At 41.4% G+C, this 13,305-nt stretch overlaps 3 protein-coding genes across 6 annotated transcripts; 1 reads left to right on the top strand and 2 right to left on the bottom strand.

The window, feature by feature from the left end:
* The first annotated feature begins 1,661 nt into the window (after positions 1–1,661).
* On the top strand, positions 1,662–3,617 carry LOC143423393 (hexosaminidase D). Its single transcript, XM_076894692.1, has one exon. The coding sequence runs from the start codon at positions 1,860–1,862 to the stop codon at positions 3,609–3,611; it is 1,752 nt and encodes a 583-aa protein (XP_076750807.1). The 5' UTR covers positions 1,662–1,859; the 3' UTR covers positions 3,612–3,617.
* A 254-nt stretch (positions 3,618–3,871) lies between these two features.
* LOC143423404 (ras-related protein Rab-28) lies at positions 3,872–6,147 on the bottom strand. Its single transcript, XM_076894710.1, has 4 exons — positions 6,049–6,147; positions 5,059–5,256; positions 4,715–4,945; positions 3,872–4,648 (listed from the first exon to the last, which is right to left on the bottom strand). Exons 2-4 carry the CDS (start codon positions 5,086–5,088, stop codon positions 4,424–4,426), a joined length of 486 nt encoding a protein of 161 aa, XP_076750825.1. The 5' UTR covers positions 5,089–5,256; positions 6,049–6,147; the 3' UTR covers positions 3,872–4,423.
* A 425-nt stretch (positions 6,148–6,572) lies between these two features.
* On the bottom strand, positions 6,573–11,968 carry Fipoq (F-box/LRR-repeat protein FipoQ). Of its 4 annotated transcripts, none has more exons than XM_076894695.1 (9): positions 11,850–11,968; positions 11,135–11,231; positions 8,671–8,870; positions 8,231–8,505; positions 7,880–8,146; positions 7,429–7,798; positions 7,148–7,351; positions 6,841–7,072; positions 6,573–6,768 (listed from the first exon to the last, which is right to left on the bottom strand). In XM_076894695.1, the coding sequence occupies exons 1-8, from the start codon at positions 11,855–11,857 to the stop codon at positions 6,937–6,939; spliced, it is 1,557 nt and encodes a 518-aa protein (XP_076750810.1). In that variant the 5' UTR covers positions 11,858–11,968; the 3' UTR covers positions 6,573–6,768; positions 6,841–6,936. The 4 variants fall into 4 exon arrangements, with proteins under 4 accessions (XP_076750810.1, XP_076750809.1, XP_076750811.1 ...); XM_076894694.1 differs by lacking the exon at positions 11,850–11,968 and adding an exon at positions 11,339–11,741; XM_076894696.1 differs by lacking the exons at positions 11,135–11,231; positions 11,850–11,968 and adding an exon at positions 10,434–10,686.
* Between the last annotated feature and the right edge of the window lie 1,337 nt (positions 11,969–13,305).

The raw sequence follows: 13,305 nt of genomic DNA, 5'->3' as shown, positions 1-13,305 counted from the left end.
GTGTACGCTTTCGGGCGAAGAACTTTCTTTTTCGCTCAAGAAATTATCGGCTCTCGTCGGATTTCATTCTTTGACGATAAATTATTGTGCGTTGCGCGCGTGCACGCGTATGCACGCGGAACAAAAAAAAAAGGATGATAATGATTTAAGCAACGAACGTAGAATTGTTGCAAGATCAGCCGGAATAAATTGTACGATAAGTTGGAATCTTTGCGAAGATAGGAAAAACGCGCGTTATTCCAACCGCGCAGTTTAAACTCCCGTAGAGTGGCATCATTAAACAGCTTTATTGTCTAGAATTATTCCCCTACTCTCGTCATAACTAAAGAGACGTGAGTCACGTTCATTAAGTATGTAACGGGTGGCCATGCGGTTCGCGGAAACTGGAAATAAGATAAAGGACTAGGATTTAAGATTTCTCAGCCGGGGATTCGATTACACGGCCGCGAGCCTCTCCGGTTTCGCTCGTCTTCGATTCTTTTCTCGTTAAACGTACGAGAACTCTATTTTCGTTCTTAGCTACGCGGAGAACACTTTCGTCCCGCACTTTATACGCCTAATCAATGCGTATGTTCTGTATAAATTAGCGAACGAGCATCGAATGCTTTGTTCCGGCCTGTTTTATTCGGTAATAAATCGATAGCGGGGAGAGAAAAAGTTGACCGGCGCGTTTAAAGAGTGGGGACGACGAAGCAAATGTCAAGCAAGAATTAATTCAAGATCGTTGTAAATTATTATGCTCCTGCTGGAACTCATTAAGCAAATTCGTTGCAGAATGACGAGCTGTTATTTATAGGTCAAGCGCGCGGCGGTGGCAGCTGCGAACTTTTAAATATCTTTCATGCCAAATACAGAGATATACGTTTATATTACTAAATAATCTTATTCGATTTTTCCTCAATTCTTCTGTGCTGCTTCAATGCTGATACCGCCTGCCAATGCCGTTCATTCATCAAGTTTCTCAGAAGTGCAGACAAACAAAGATATAAAGAACAATCTCTGTAAAAAGTGCTTAAATTGGTCGCACGTAATTATCGACAGCAAAGTAAACTACTGAAGAAATACTAGCGCTATCTCTTTGAGAGGCGCTGAAACTGGTCGAGCATTAGTTGCAGTACTTTCTGCTGAGATGCCGCTAGTAGTCCTTGAGTAGTTCACTTCGCTGTCGATAATTATGTGCGACCAGTTTGAGCACTTTTTACAGAGATGGCGCCAGGGGTTCTAGAGGAGGGTCTGTAACGTCTGTCTCACTCTTTCTTACAGATTTCGTATATATCTTTCTCTCTCTTACCTCTAAAGCGGGAAATTTAAATATTGTCGGGGATATATATATATATATGTAAGTGATTTGGGGAATATTTCCCAACTACAGAAAAATGTTCCTAAAATATTTTTGGTTCTCGCTTGAGTAAGATACGCGAACGTTTAATCCACAAATGATAAAATTGCGATAAACCGATACAGAATATCTTGTAACATTATTGTTGGAAAACTTATCTCGCTTTTTAACAGCCGCAGTTGCTTAGCCTGCTTCTTGATAAAGTTTCTCACTATATAGAAGCAAACAACGGTCTGCTACTTCTGTCATTAATCTGTGATAAAAGAAAGGTTTACAATCAGCTCGTTACGGGGCAGTTAATTAAAGGATACCGCGTTATTTGGTAACAAAAAGACCATAATATTAATTAAGACCAAATTGAATCATGAGCTTAAAGAACAGCAGACATTGCGTTCGTATAAATGTCGGCATTCATCGATAAGAGCGATCAGACCATATTAAACATATAACAAGTGATTTTCATTAAACGGAAATATATAACAAAGTGATTCGATCTTGATGTTCAGCTGGTGTGACAATCATGGCGCGGTTAAGAGGCAGGGCCTCTTTAGTGGTCATTGTAATGATCAGTTTTATTCTGTTGATTGTTATTTATCACATTCTTGGTAATGAGGTCGAGGACATCACGTCCAATAAGTTAAATCCACGGCTTAAAATTGAGGAGGTCTACCCGTTGAGCGACCTCACAGAGAATCCCCGTAGTATCGCCAGGAAACAGCAAATAGAGGCTCACATAATGGGAAAATTGAAAAACGGTGGAGGGAAGCTATTTGGTGATTTCAATTATGCTAGATCAAACGCGGATAACGTCCCCTTGTTCAAGGGACACAAAATTGTACACCTAGATTTAAAGGGTGCCCCTCCTAAACCAAGTTATTACAAGTACCTGTTACGTTTGCTCAAGAAATTAGGTGCCACTGGTATACTTATAGAATACGAGGACATGTTTCCTTTTGAAGGACAGATACAGGATATTAGCGCTGGTAACTGCTACACCAAACGGGACATTGCCAATATCCAAAAGTTAGCTAAGGATAATAATCTTATAGTTATACCATTGATCCAAACGTTTGGTCACATGGAATTTGTCCTCAAGTTGGACAAGTATAAAGATTACAGGGAAGTCCCACGTTACCCGCAAGTTCTGTGTCCTACTTACAATAAAACTCTTCCTTTGATATACGAGATGATAGACCAAATAGTAGAGGCACATCCCGAAATGCGGTACTTGCATATCGGAGCTGATGAAGTTTATCAAATAGGAGAATGCTCTAGGTGTGTAGATACAATGGCTAGAAGACAATGGAGTAAACAACAATTGTTTTTGGATCATCTCTCAAAGGTTGCAAAATACATCAGAAACAGATATCCAGGACTTACAGTTCTCATGTGGGATGATGAATTTAGGGAGATACTGCCACAGGAGATAATAGATAGAGGTTTACATTTAATGGTAGAGCCGGTTGTTTGGAAGTACACCAGTGATCCTGGAGCATCATTAACAGACCAACTATGGGAAAGTTATGCATCTGTCTGGAAAAATGTTTGGGTTGCTACAGCTTATAAAGGTGCTACTGCACCTGATAGATATTATACAGAGATTAGTTACCATATGGAGAACCATCAATGTTGGCTGGAAATTATCCACAGATATTCATCACAAATTAACTTTAAGGGGGTAATGTTAACAGGATGGCAGAGATACGATCATTTCAGTGTACTCTGCGAGCTGCTGCCCTCTGCTATACCCTCGCTTGCTGTAAATCTTGCCATCTTGCAAGCTCCAGATTTGAATGGAGCATTGTCCGAAGTACCTGTCTCGGTGTTGCAAGCTTTACAATGCGAGAACATCATTTCTCTAAGTATACCAGAACCTCAGTACGCATGGACCAAATGTAGTTATATCGGCTCGTCTATTTATGCTGCTATATTGCGATTGTTCTCTTTGACTCAAGAAGTTAACAAAATGGAACAAGATAACACGTTCAAGGGTTGGTTGAAACCGTACAATTTAAAGTATTCCTTTTCAAATCCTAGTCATGTAGAAAGTGCAGTTGCTGATCTGGACAGATACAAGATGGAGATAATGTATATTGAGAAAGAGATAAGATCTGCTATGGAAAACGTATATGACGATTATACTATACAAGAATGGTTGGAAACATATGTAGCACCATTGAATGAGAAATTCAATCAATTATGGGAAGCCAAAGAAAAAATTTTAGAAAAGAACACGTGGCCAAGAAGACCGTTAACTAAATCTGACTTTTAGATAAACAAAATAGCTTCCATAACATTTAATGAGAGACTGAAGGATATAATACGATAAGCCAAGAAACGATATATTAATTGAAACACGTAGAACTTTTGTTTTCTTTCCAAGAACACGCACACACTGCGACTTCGAACCAGTTTTATTTGTTAAACGACATTTTTTACTGTTAAACGCGTTTCGTTCCCTTTTTCTCGCATAGTTACATCTTTAATATTCGTATTGTTCTTTGCATGATTAGTGCCATTAATAGTTAGACATAGAACTAAACCAGTGAGTCAGCGGTTTATAAAAATACAGCTATCATCGGAAATTCACGTAATGAATGAACAATATTTTTCGACTTGTACCATCGTATTTCACTTAATACTTAAAATTGACTGCGGAGCTTTTCCTTTTATAGAGTAGGTACACTCGATACCGAACAATTCTCTCGTACGGGCGCACTTATATAAAATTACCGATGATTCAAATATAAAAAGAAGAGATAGTCAATCAACAGTGTACGTACATTACTATAACGCATAACATTACTATTATTGTAAAAGTATTTTTAACATTGTTATGTCGACTCATGCTAATATTATTACCGCAAGTAGTAAGATTCTATCAATAAATAAATCTGTTTTTAAATCTATTGCGAAGACACCAGGTGGTTTATTACGTTGGCCCCTTTAAAAGTGTAAGTGAACTCTCCATGTATGATAAGAAAATAGCGAAAAATATCTGTTGAAACATCTTATATACACACACCTCTCGTCATCGATGTTTGCCCTTCCCGTTCAATTCAGAAAGTCTCATCACGACGACATTCACTGTAATACGCATACCGACGATTTCGAGCTTGGTAAATGGGGATAAAAAGGGATCTGAGTGTGCTTCTTAGTGGGAATCCTTTTCACAACTTTCTGGATCATGTTCATGTCGACCGTGTCACCGATTTCCGCGATTATTATAGGCTTGTGATAATCTTGGTCCGTCTTCGTCAACCGAACGCCCAAGATTTGCGCGGCTAACGTCACCATGCACAAAGAAACCTGGAACGAAGACCAGTTTTTCAATGACATTTAAGCGGGCCCAGCGTTGCTTGAAATATATTTTACCGCCTCGCCAGTTCTCGCAGAAACATCGTGAGACGGAAATCCATTCTCCGCGGCAAATTTGTGCGACCGATCCTTCTTCACTGACCTCTGATGCTCCATGTCGCACTTGTTACCGACTATAGCCATCAAAGGTGTCTCCTCGTAATTGTTTACCTTTCTGATTTTATCTATCCATTCCTCCAGAACGTCGAAGCTAAATGTATTCGTGACATCGTACACTAAGAGAATAATCTGGAAACAACATTTTTCTCAAGTAAAAGAGAAGGAAGTGATCCCACATAGATTCTTTGTACTACGAGGATGCTTTCTTGGAAGATCGTTCTAGATCCGTGTATCACTCTTACATGAGCACCAAAGACGTATTTGTCCAGCATGTTTCCGTGCAGCGCTAGACCACCGACGTCCCATAAATGTAGGTTAACGTTTTTATAATAGCCGACGCTTACGTTCTTCAAGAAGAAGTCTATCCCAGACGTCGGCGTGTACTGCCTTGTGAAGTCGTTGTAGCAAAACTTCTGAGCGATACTCGTCTAAATAGGGATCTTTCAATTTCAGTTATGCAGAATCGATGCTCCATCAATATGGAGATTATCGTTTTCTTCTTTTCTTTTATTAATAAAATTAAGCTTCTATACTTACAAAGAACATAATAAAAAGAAAAAAAAATACTAGAAGAACCGATGTTTTTAGCACGCTCTTTGTGATTAATGATCATCAAATCGTTGGTTGACACAGTGATTCTAAAACGGAATTCCTGCGTCGATCAAAATTCGCGTGTCAGGTCCGTCAGCTATATAATTAATAATGCATCTCGTAGTTATCTGGGGACTAGTCGCGTTAGCAAGTAAAGCGCAACAGACTTTCGACAGATGAAAGAATTAAAGGTAGATGCCAAACAGCTCGAGTCACGAACATTCAATTTCGAGTAAACTATGCGAACTATTTCTAATTGCCAGAAATTTAATGACGATAATATGCAACACTTCGAGTAACGAAAATTAAAAATCGTACAGCTGTTACTAACGCTCTAAGAACAGACATAAATATATGGAACTTGGTATGCGCGAGTGTATGCTTAATCGTGGCACTGACCACTTCGCACGGAAGAAATAAATCGATACGTTGCTTGGTATTTCCAAGCTCAGGCACACTGAACTCCAAACAATTCAATGGTACACGTTCAAAAGCTTGTAATCGAAAATGAAATCAATATTCCTTCGTCTCGACGGATACGAGGCAAGCAATCGTAGGAAGTGTACGATTATCACCTGCGACCCCGATCACGCGTTAAATGCTTCAATTAAATGACCCAGAGACACTGGAAGAAAACTCACTTTACCGGATCCAGAATCACCGACGAGAACGATCTTCAGCTTTTTCGCGATCAGGTCCTCCTCGCCGTCAGACATTTGGGAAGATCAGGACACGAAGGGGCGCGAAGGGGTAGGAAGAAAGACGACGGCGAGCGAAAAGTTTCGGGAATCATACGAAAAAGTGGTGTCCGCCGCGACGGTTCTGCGTCGACTATAATGCAACATATAAACGAAGGGCCTGGCATGTGGCTAGAGAATGAAATCGAGCGAATCGACCGACCGGCCGTGGCCAGTGCGACGTCGTCGTCGTCTACACGGGTGCATGAATAAATTAGCGAATAATCGATACCACTACGAACAGCCATTGTGCGTCTGTCCTGTCGATATAATGCTCGCGAACTTTTCATTCTGACGGAGCTTCGGTTAATTATGAACACTGTGCGACATGACGGATCGAGGTTTTATGCATCTACGTGTCAAGGTTCCTCACGATAGCCACCATTGTTCACGCGGTTACTTTGTCCTCCTATTATTTGTTTCGCCTCTTTTTGGCGTATTGTAGTACAGGAATATCAAATAACAGATCATGTGATTCATTTACTCACACTGCACGTTCGAGAATAGTATAAAAAAATATGTATCTGTCATTTTTGGCATTTTCTTTTTGTAATACTAGGCATAAATACTTAAAATAGTCGTGGGTAGGCTTATCGTTCGATCGTAACGGTTGTAGCTTGCTACCTGGAACAAAAACTTATTATAAACTACGCACTCAATTTCTCCATTTAAACTTTATAATAATTCATCTATTACCTCCTCGATATTTATTCGTTTCGGTGATTAATCTTTGCGGAAAAATAAATTTATGAATCCCTCGCGGAGTACGTTTATAGATATCGGTGAATAAAATTAATTAAAAATTAAATCCTTATAATTCGCTAAGAGGTAGTAGTTAGACACACGGCAGCACGTGGTCGTACGGACGACCGTCAGTCTGTCGGCACGCTCGAAATTGGCCTTAACTATCTCGTAGTACCTTCCATCGCTGAAATGCATCGATTCCGTAAGTACAGCCGCTTCCTATTTCCTCGCTCTTAACACTTTCGATTGGATTACTTACCTCAGACTTAAACACCGTAATTTAATGCACTTGACGCGCAGTATATCTATAGCTTTCTGACTCTTGTCGGAGAACCGTAGATTCTCTGGGTCCCAGCGTAGCTCCAGCCGCTCTAAATTCGGACAATTATTGGCAATTCCGTCCATCAACTGGTCCACGTGGATGTTCACGCCCAGCCTTTCCTGTGTTCCCATCACGAGGATTCTGAAAAAACATGTTCGCCTCGATAGAAAAATCGTAGCCGCGAATGGGTTGAAACTTCTCATCCGGATGTATCTTACTTGGCATTGGTCAATATGGGCAACACGCTCTGCCATAATTGATCCGTGATATGAGGCATTCCGGATAAGGCGAGTCCCCACAGTTGATGACCATATCTCGACAAAAATTTATGCAGAGCGTCGTCGGTCAGATTGTCGGAGCTATCCAAATCCAGAGCAATTAGGTTTCGAGGATTCCCAAGCTCCGCCCAGGATTTTAGCACGCTGTCGTTGAACCCGTTCAACTGGCCTGCGCTCAAGAAACGTAGATTTGGAATTCTGGTCAACATGTCAATCAAGCATTCCGTCGATAAATCTGTCGCGGTGACGTCCAGCTCCTGGATACTCGACTTTTCCCATTCCACTTGCATCACGTATTCACTCTGGAGATCTATCAACATTTATAGTGTCTTTAAGCTTAACGCGACAGAGGATGGAATTACCGTATACGGTTTAATAAAGGATCAGTTACTCGTTCCCTGCATGAGAAGACACTTCAATCTTCTGCTCCTCTGGAACAGTGTCTTCATCGTGGATCCGGTGACTTTGGCGCAGAAGTTCACGGCCAAACATTCCAGCTGAATGCAATTCGAGGAAAACGCGTCGATGTGCGAATCGTCCACGAAATTGATCCCGTATAAGTTGATCACTCGCAAGTTAGGAGTAGCTGATTTCAACCTGTGCACGTTTATCACTTCGTAGATTTCTTCTTCCTCCTCTTCCACCTTCTCGTACGTTCCTAGCGTGAGATTATACGTAGTCAGCGTTTCGTTCAAGCAGTTATCATAAAGAATTCTCATGGGTAATTGTAATAAGAGCAAACCTATTAGGTGAAGGATCTCCAGGCCGTTGATAAAATTGTAAATCTTCCTCATGAACCCCTCCATGAAGATCACCTCCGACAGACAGATACACATGTACTTCAGCTTGGTTGGGAATGCTTGCATCTCCGAGAAATCGTGCAGCTGCATGGCAGTGGAGAAGTCGAGGAGCATGTGCGTCAGATTCGGGCACTTGTTCGCCAATTCGTGGAGAACCGTGTGGGTGATCAATTCGATGGGCAGCTCGATGTACCGCAACGAAGCCCCGAAACGTGTGCTGGTCGTCGACGAGGATTAATATTAATATTTTATAGCAAATTTTCACCCATTATATCATTACTGTTTACATATGATTTTGGCAAGTGACAAGAAATTGTTTCTGGCTCGAATATCAGGGCCGAACCGTCACCAGCCAACGTTATACCCAGATAGTACCCTCTACCTGATCAAGTTCAGCAGATAGTCCAAAGAGTTTACGTGCAGGCCGCTGATTTCCGGGCGCAGAGATACGTGCTTCCACAATCGCGTGTCGTACGCGATTTGTCGCCATCTCTTACAGACACGTGCCACCCTGCATATCTCCCTATGCGAGAGGTAACTGAAGATGTTCAGCAACACCTTGTCCGGTAGCTTCTCGATCGTCTAGAAGAACGAAAATCAACAACGGTTAGTACCAGACGCGTTCGACAAGCTTGCTGATGGGACTTCGATCTTTCACGAGCTCTCTCGACGATGCCTCACGCGGATTAATCACTTACTGTACCCGCGAAGCGACTTTTAACCACGCCGCCCTCGGAAACGAACATCTGAGACGTTTCCACGGCGATCTGACCCCAAACATCGACGCCACCGAGATCCATCTTGTTGTTTTCTCAGAACAAGTCCCTTCTCGAATGACGGTATCACAGGGCGCACCGTTTGACCGTAAGATCTTCGATGTTGATCTGTCTGGCGAACTTCTGAACTTCTGGTCCTCCGGTGACGCGCGCGAAATCGAAGTTAGTCGCGTTCGAAAAAGGTAAGGTAGATAGAAAGAAGAAAGGGGGGAATAGATGATCGACGACGAGAACAGCGGATTCGTGAAAATCGCGGCACACGGCGTGTTTCGAGGAACCAGAAGTTCTAAGTCTTCCACAGGGATCTCTAATCGGATCGCGCCTGCGCGTCGTCCTAAATATAAGACTTGGAAGACCCGTCTCCGCTTTAATTTTAAACTCGTCACCTGCAGCCAAGGTGTGTTTCCTTGTGTTTTCCCGCCGAAACGTCAGAATTTTCACGGCAAACTTTAGATAATAACCGTGCGTTTCGTTACGGTTCTGGTTTACGAGTCATTGCACGCGCGCGAACCGTACAACAGGTTCCGAGAATATCTCTGCGTGTATACAGTACTCTCGTGAAGGCAGACGTGAATCAAGTTTTTTCCCTATCCAAAATTTCCCTCACGAGATGTATCGCACACCCGGACGTTTCTTTACAGATTTTCAAATTTAAGAAGTTCGTCTTTCCTCTGTGAGCCTTGAACGAACCGCGCGGAGCCATTGGAAATTGCTTCGTCAGATTTTGAAGCTTTCTAGAAATCTGCCAGAACGGTCCCCGGTTGATGTACGACTTGGAACATATCCGACACGAGACCTAACGACAAGACAAATTCGCGCACGTGGTACCTGCGTGGCGATACGCTATCTGCTAGGACATAGAAAAGGTCTCTTAGTAGGGAGGTAAAAGATTTTCGCAGAACTTATTATCTGATTATGAACGATATTACCTCGGGATACTCAGATTTCTCGAGTGTTTTGAGCGAACAACAAGATGATTAAAGGCGCCACTCCAATTGAGACTTTATTAAACCATATCGTTGTGTCGTTATTTTTCTAGCAGTTAATCCTTATCACTGCGGTCTCTACTCGATGAAAAAACCATAAACTGCATGCTGCGATAACGGATGCTGCTACGGAAATCGATAACATCCGCGGTTCAATGGTTTCATTCATTACTAATCCGATTTTTGTTCGGCATCGATTACGCCGATATTATACCATACGAAAGTGAACGAAAGTATTATCTATGAATACATTTCAAGTTCAGACGCCATAAATATGGATGCGATCGATGACGCGTCGTAGCTCGCCTGCTAATTGCGTAGATTTTCCCACGGATCATATACATCTAACCGACTGTACGATATACTTTGAACCAAATAATTACCGCCTTCGACACAATCCGACTTTTTCGATAAACACTATTGTCCACGTCCTCCCTGGACATAGCACTCGTGGCGTATTCGACGTCCAACCGGTGCCAGGTGCTCATTGTCGCACTTAATACGATTTATCCCGATTCGAACACGATCGATCTAGAAGGCGATCATTTCAGACCGCACCGTACGTAATCGACACTGAACCGTTGCAGGAGAACGTGCGGAGAAGCCACAGAAAGGTTCGATCGAAATGTGTCTCTGCACATGTTAGTTGGAGTAATGCGTTGCAGGGAAACCTCTCGGGGCACTCGCGAGTCTAGAAACGGTCCAGAGTGTGGGACCAATTTGTCAGGAGCCCGGTAGTTGACTGGACCCTAAGACACACTTCAAACCGTGGTGTAGCTTAATTAGTTATAAATAAAGGCAAGCAGTCAGTCAGTCAGGCAGGCAGACTAGAATAGGCAGAATAAGAATAGGTGGAACCCGTTAGCGTACCCTAGCAACTCGTACGAGAAAAGAAGTCATTGCCTCGAGGCATCGCAAACTCTTCCCAATCATAACGCTTTTAAATAGACGGATAAGTATGACGCAATCGCGATATTGCACCGATTCACGCGAAGACAGGAAACTGTTATCGTGATCGTTTCTGAGACGATTTCCTACAGGGCTGAGAGCGCAGAGGGAATCGCTTTCTGTATCGATGATTTACCGTATTTGGCCGTTTTATAATCTCCTTGCTATCCTCGTCGAAAGCATTGAGCTGTTGAAGTGCGGCTTCCACGCTCAGCACGTTCCAATTGGACATTCTTCGCGTATCCATGACGAAGATGTGTACGATGTGATCGATCGGGAACGATTTAAATATCAAATAATTAGGAGCCGTGAAATATACATATGGACATATGCAACATACATCCGTTTGCCAAACAGCACACAATTACACTCCGACATATCACATATTATTTGATTAAAAAAAAAAGAAAACCAGACGAAGGAAAGGTATCAATAATACACTCTCGCGGGTGTCGTTGACGAATTTAGTCTTCAGAACGTAATGGCACTCGAACGGACGATGGTGAGAACTGTACGGCGGAATTTCACACGCAAGAAACAAATTCCTGTATCACGAGCACACGGAAGAGTATGGTGGAATTCCTTGTAGAACACGAGGATCGGGTTTGCGTACGTTCGTCTTCGCAGTTGCTCGCTGGCGATCGACAGAACAGTTATCCATCTTCGAACGAGACATTTCCCCCGGAACTTTTTTTAGAAAAAAACGTACACACGTTTCGATTATATAATTGTGTTTAGTAAGGCGCGATATTTTTTCCCCCGGGTAAGATTATACTTCCCGCTTGTTCGTTTAAGTAATTTTAGTTGAAGCGCATGCAGCAACCCTCGATGCTTGCCGAAAATCGACCTACTCGACCATCGTGATGTTCTTACGCTAAGCACCCTACGTTCTAGATCGGAGGTGAAAAATGTAACTAAAATAATCTTAACTTTCTGTCGTTCCTTAAAATAGACTCGCTGGAGTGCTGTGCCACGCAAGGATGCACAGCCAACAGAGGGCCGTCATGGTATATTGCGGGACTTTTCGAAAATTCAACTACCAAAAACGCGCTGAATTTCGTTACAGATCGGTGACATCGTCTGCTGGCACTGTAGTTATTTTCGGCGATGATTAAATAACAACGAAACAGAGAGACATCCGTTTCTGCAACATTTTGACCCCACAGACCTAGATTCGCTATATTCTCCAGTAGTTCGATAACGAGAATAAAATCAATACGTGAAACAGAATCTTCTAACAATCAATATTTTATCGAATTAAAACACTTTTGTCTTTTTATTTTTATGAAATTAATGAAAATGAAGAGAGAAGATATAGTAATAAATTGGGAAAGATTTTAATGAGTTTTTATGAGATTATTTCCATCCTACAGAAAGAGGTGGACTGTTTGCAAGCTTAAAAAGTAAAGTTGTTCATTGTTTTCATATATTGGCCATTGAAATGCACAAATTTTACGAATAGCACCCTGTATGCATGACAGTTGTTGAATATCTTTTGATTGCAGGCCAAATAGGTACCATTTGGCTGTATGCCATTAGCAATTTGATTAATTAAGCCCTCGCATAATCTAGGTACAATTTAGGCGTTTTACAGTACATTACAAAACGTGAACTTGTTGTGTACGAGTTGTTTATAATTATTCCACCCACGTAAATGTTACGTCTTGTACCAAATTTGTCTTTGGACGATTGGTACGAATCTTTGAACACGAGTAAAACCAAACTTTGCCACTTTGTATACAGTATTTGTATATAATTGAATTTATTTATTTAGTAATTGAAAAAATTAAATTTATATAGATTCATATATTTGCTACTTGTCATTAAAGATGGCGTTATAAGTTCCATGTTACCAACTGTAGATGTATAGATCCGAGAAGACGTAACTTAAATATATTTGTATAAAATAGGATCGTTTTTTTTATTATTATTGTTGTTTGCTTTTTCTTTTTTATTATCCATGTACTAGTAAATATATGCTTGCATTATAGAAACTGAAATCTCTTTTCTGTTAACTATTATGTACAGTTTTACAACCAGTATTGCGCTCATCAGCGGATGGAAATCTCGATTTTCATACAGTTCTAGTCTTTGCGCATAGGTATATAATTGCTATATGTCATCAGTTATGATCATTATTTCCGTTCTTTGTCTCGTCATTTGTTAAAGCAACACTGCCTATTCAGACACAATCGTTATCTGATAATAATAAAAAGTGTACATTAATCGACTATCGAAATGACGGCCGCGGAAGTAGCGTTTCGCAATAAATTGAGGAAATTTACTTTGGTATACCAAAGAGAAAGA

The sequence above is a fragment of the Xylocopa sonorina genome, chromosome 5, assembly GCF_050948175.1.
Source record: "Xylocopa sonorina isolate GNS202 chromosome 5, iyXylSono1_principal, whole genome shotgun sequence".
Taxonomy (NCBI): Eukaryota; Metazoa; Arthropoda; class Insecta; order Hymenoptera; family Apidae; genus Xylocopa; species Xylocopa sonorina.
Note: the sequence above shows the minus strand (reverse complement) of the source record. Positions and strands in the feature narration are given on the sequence as shown.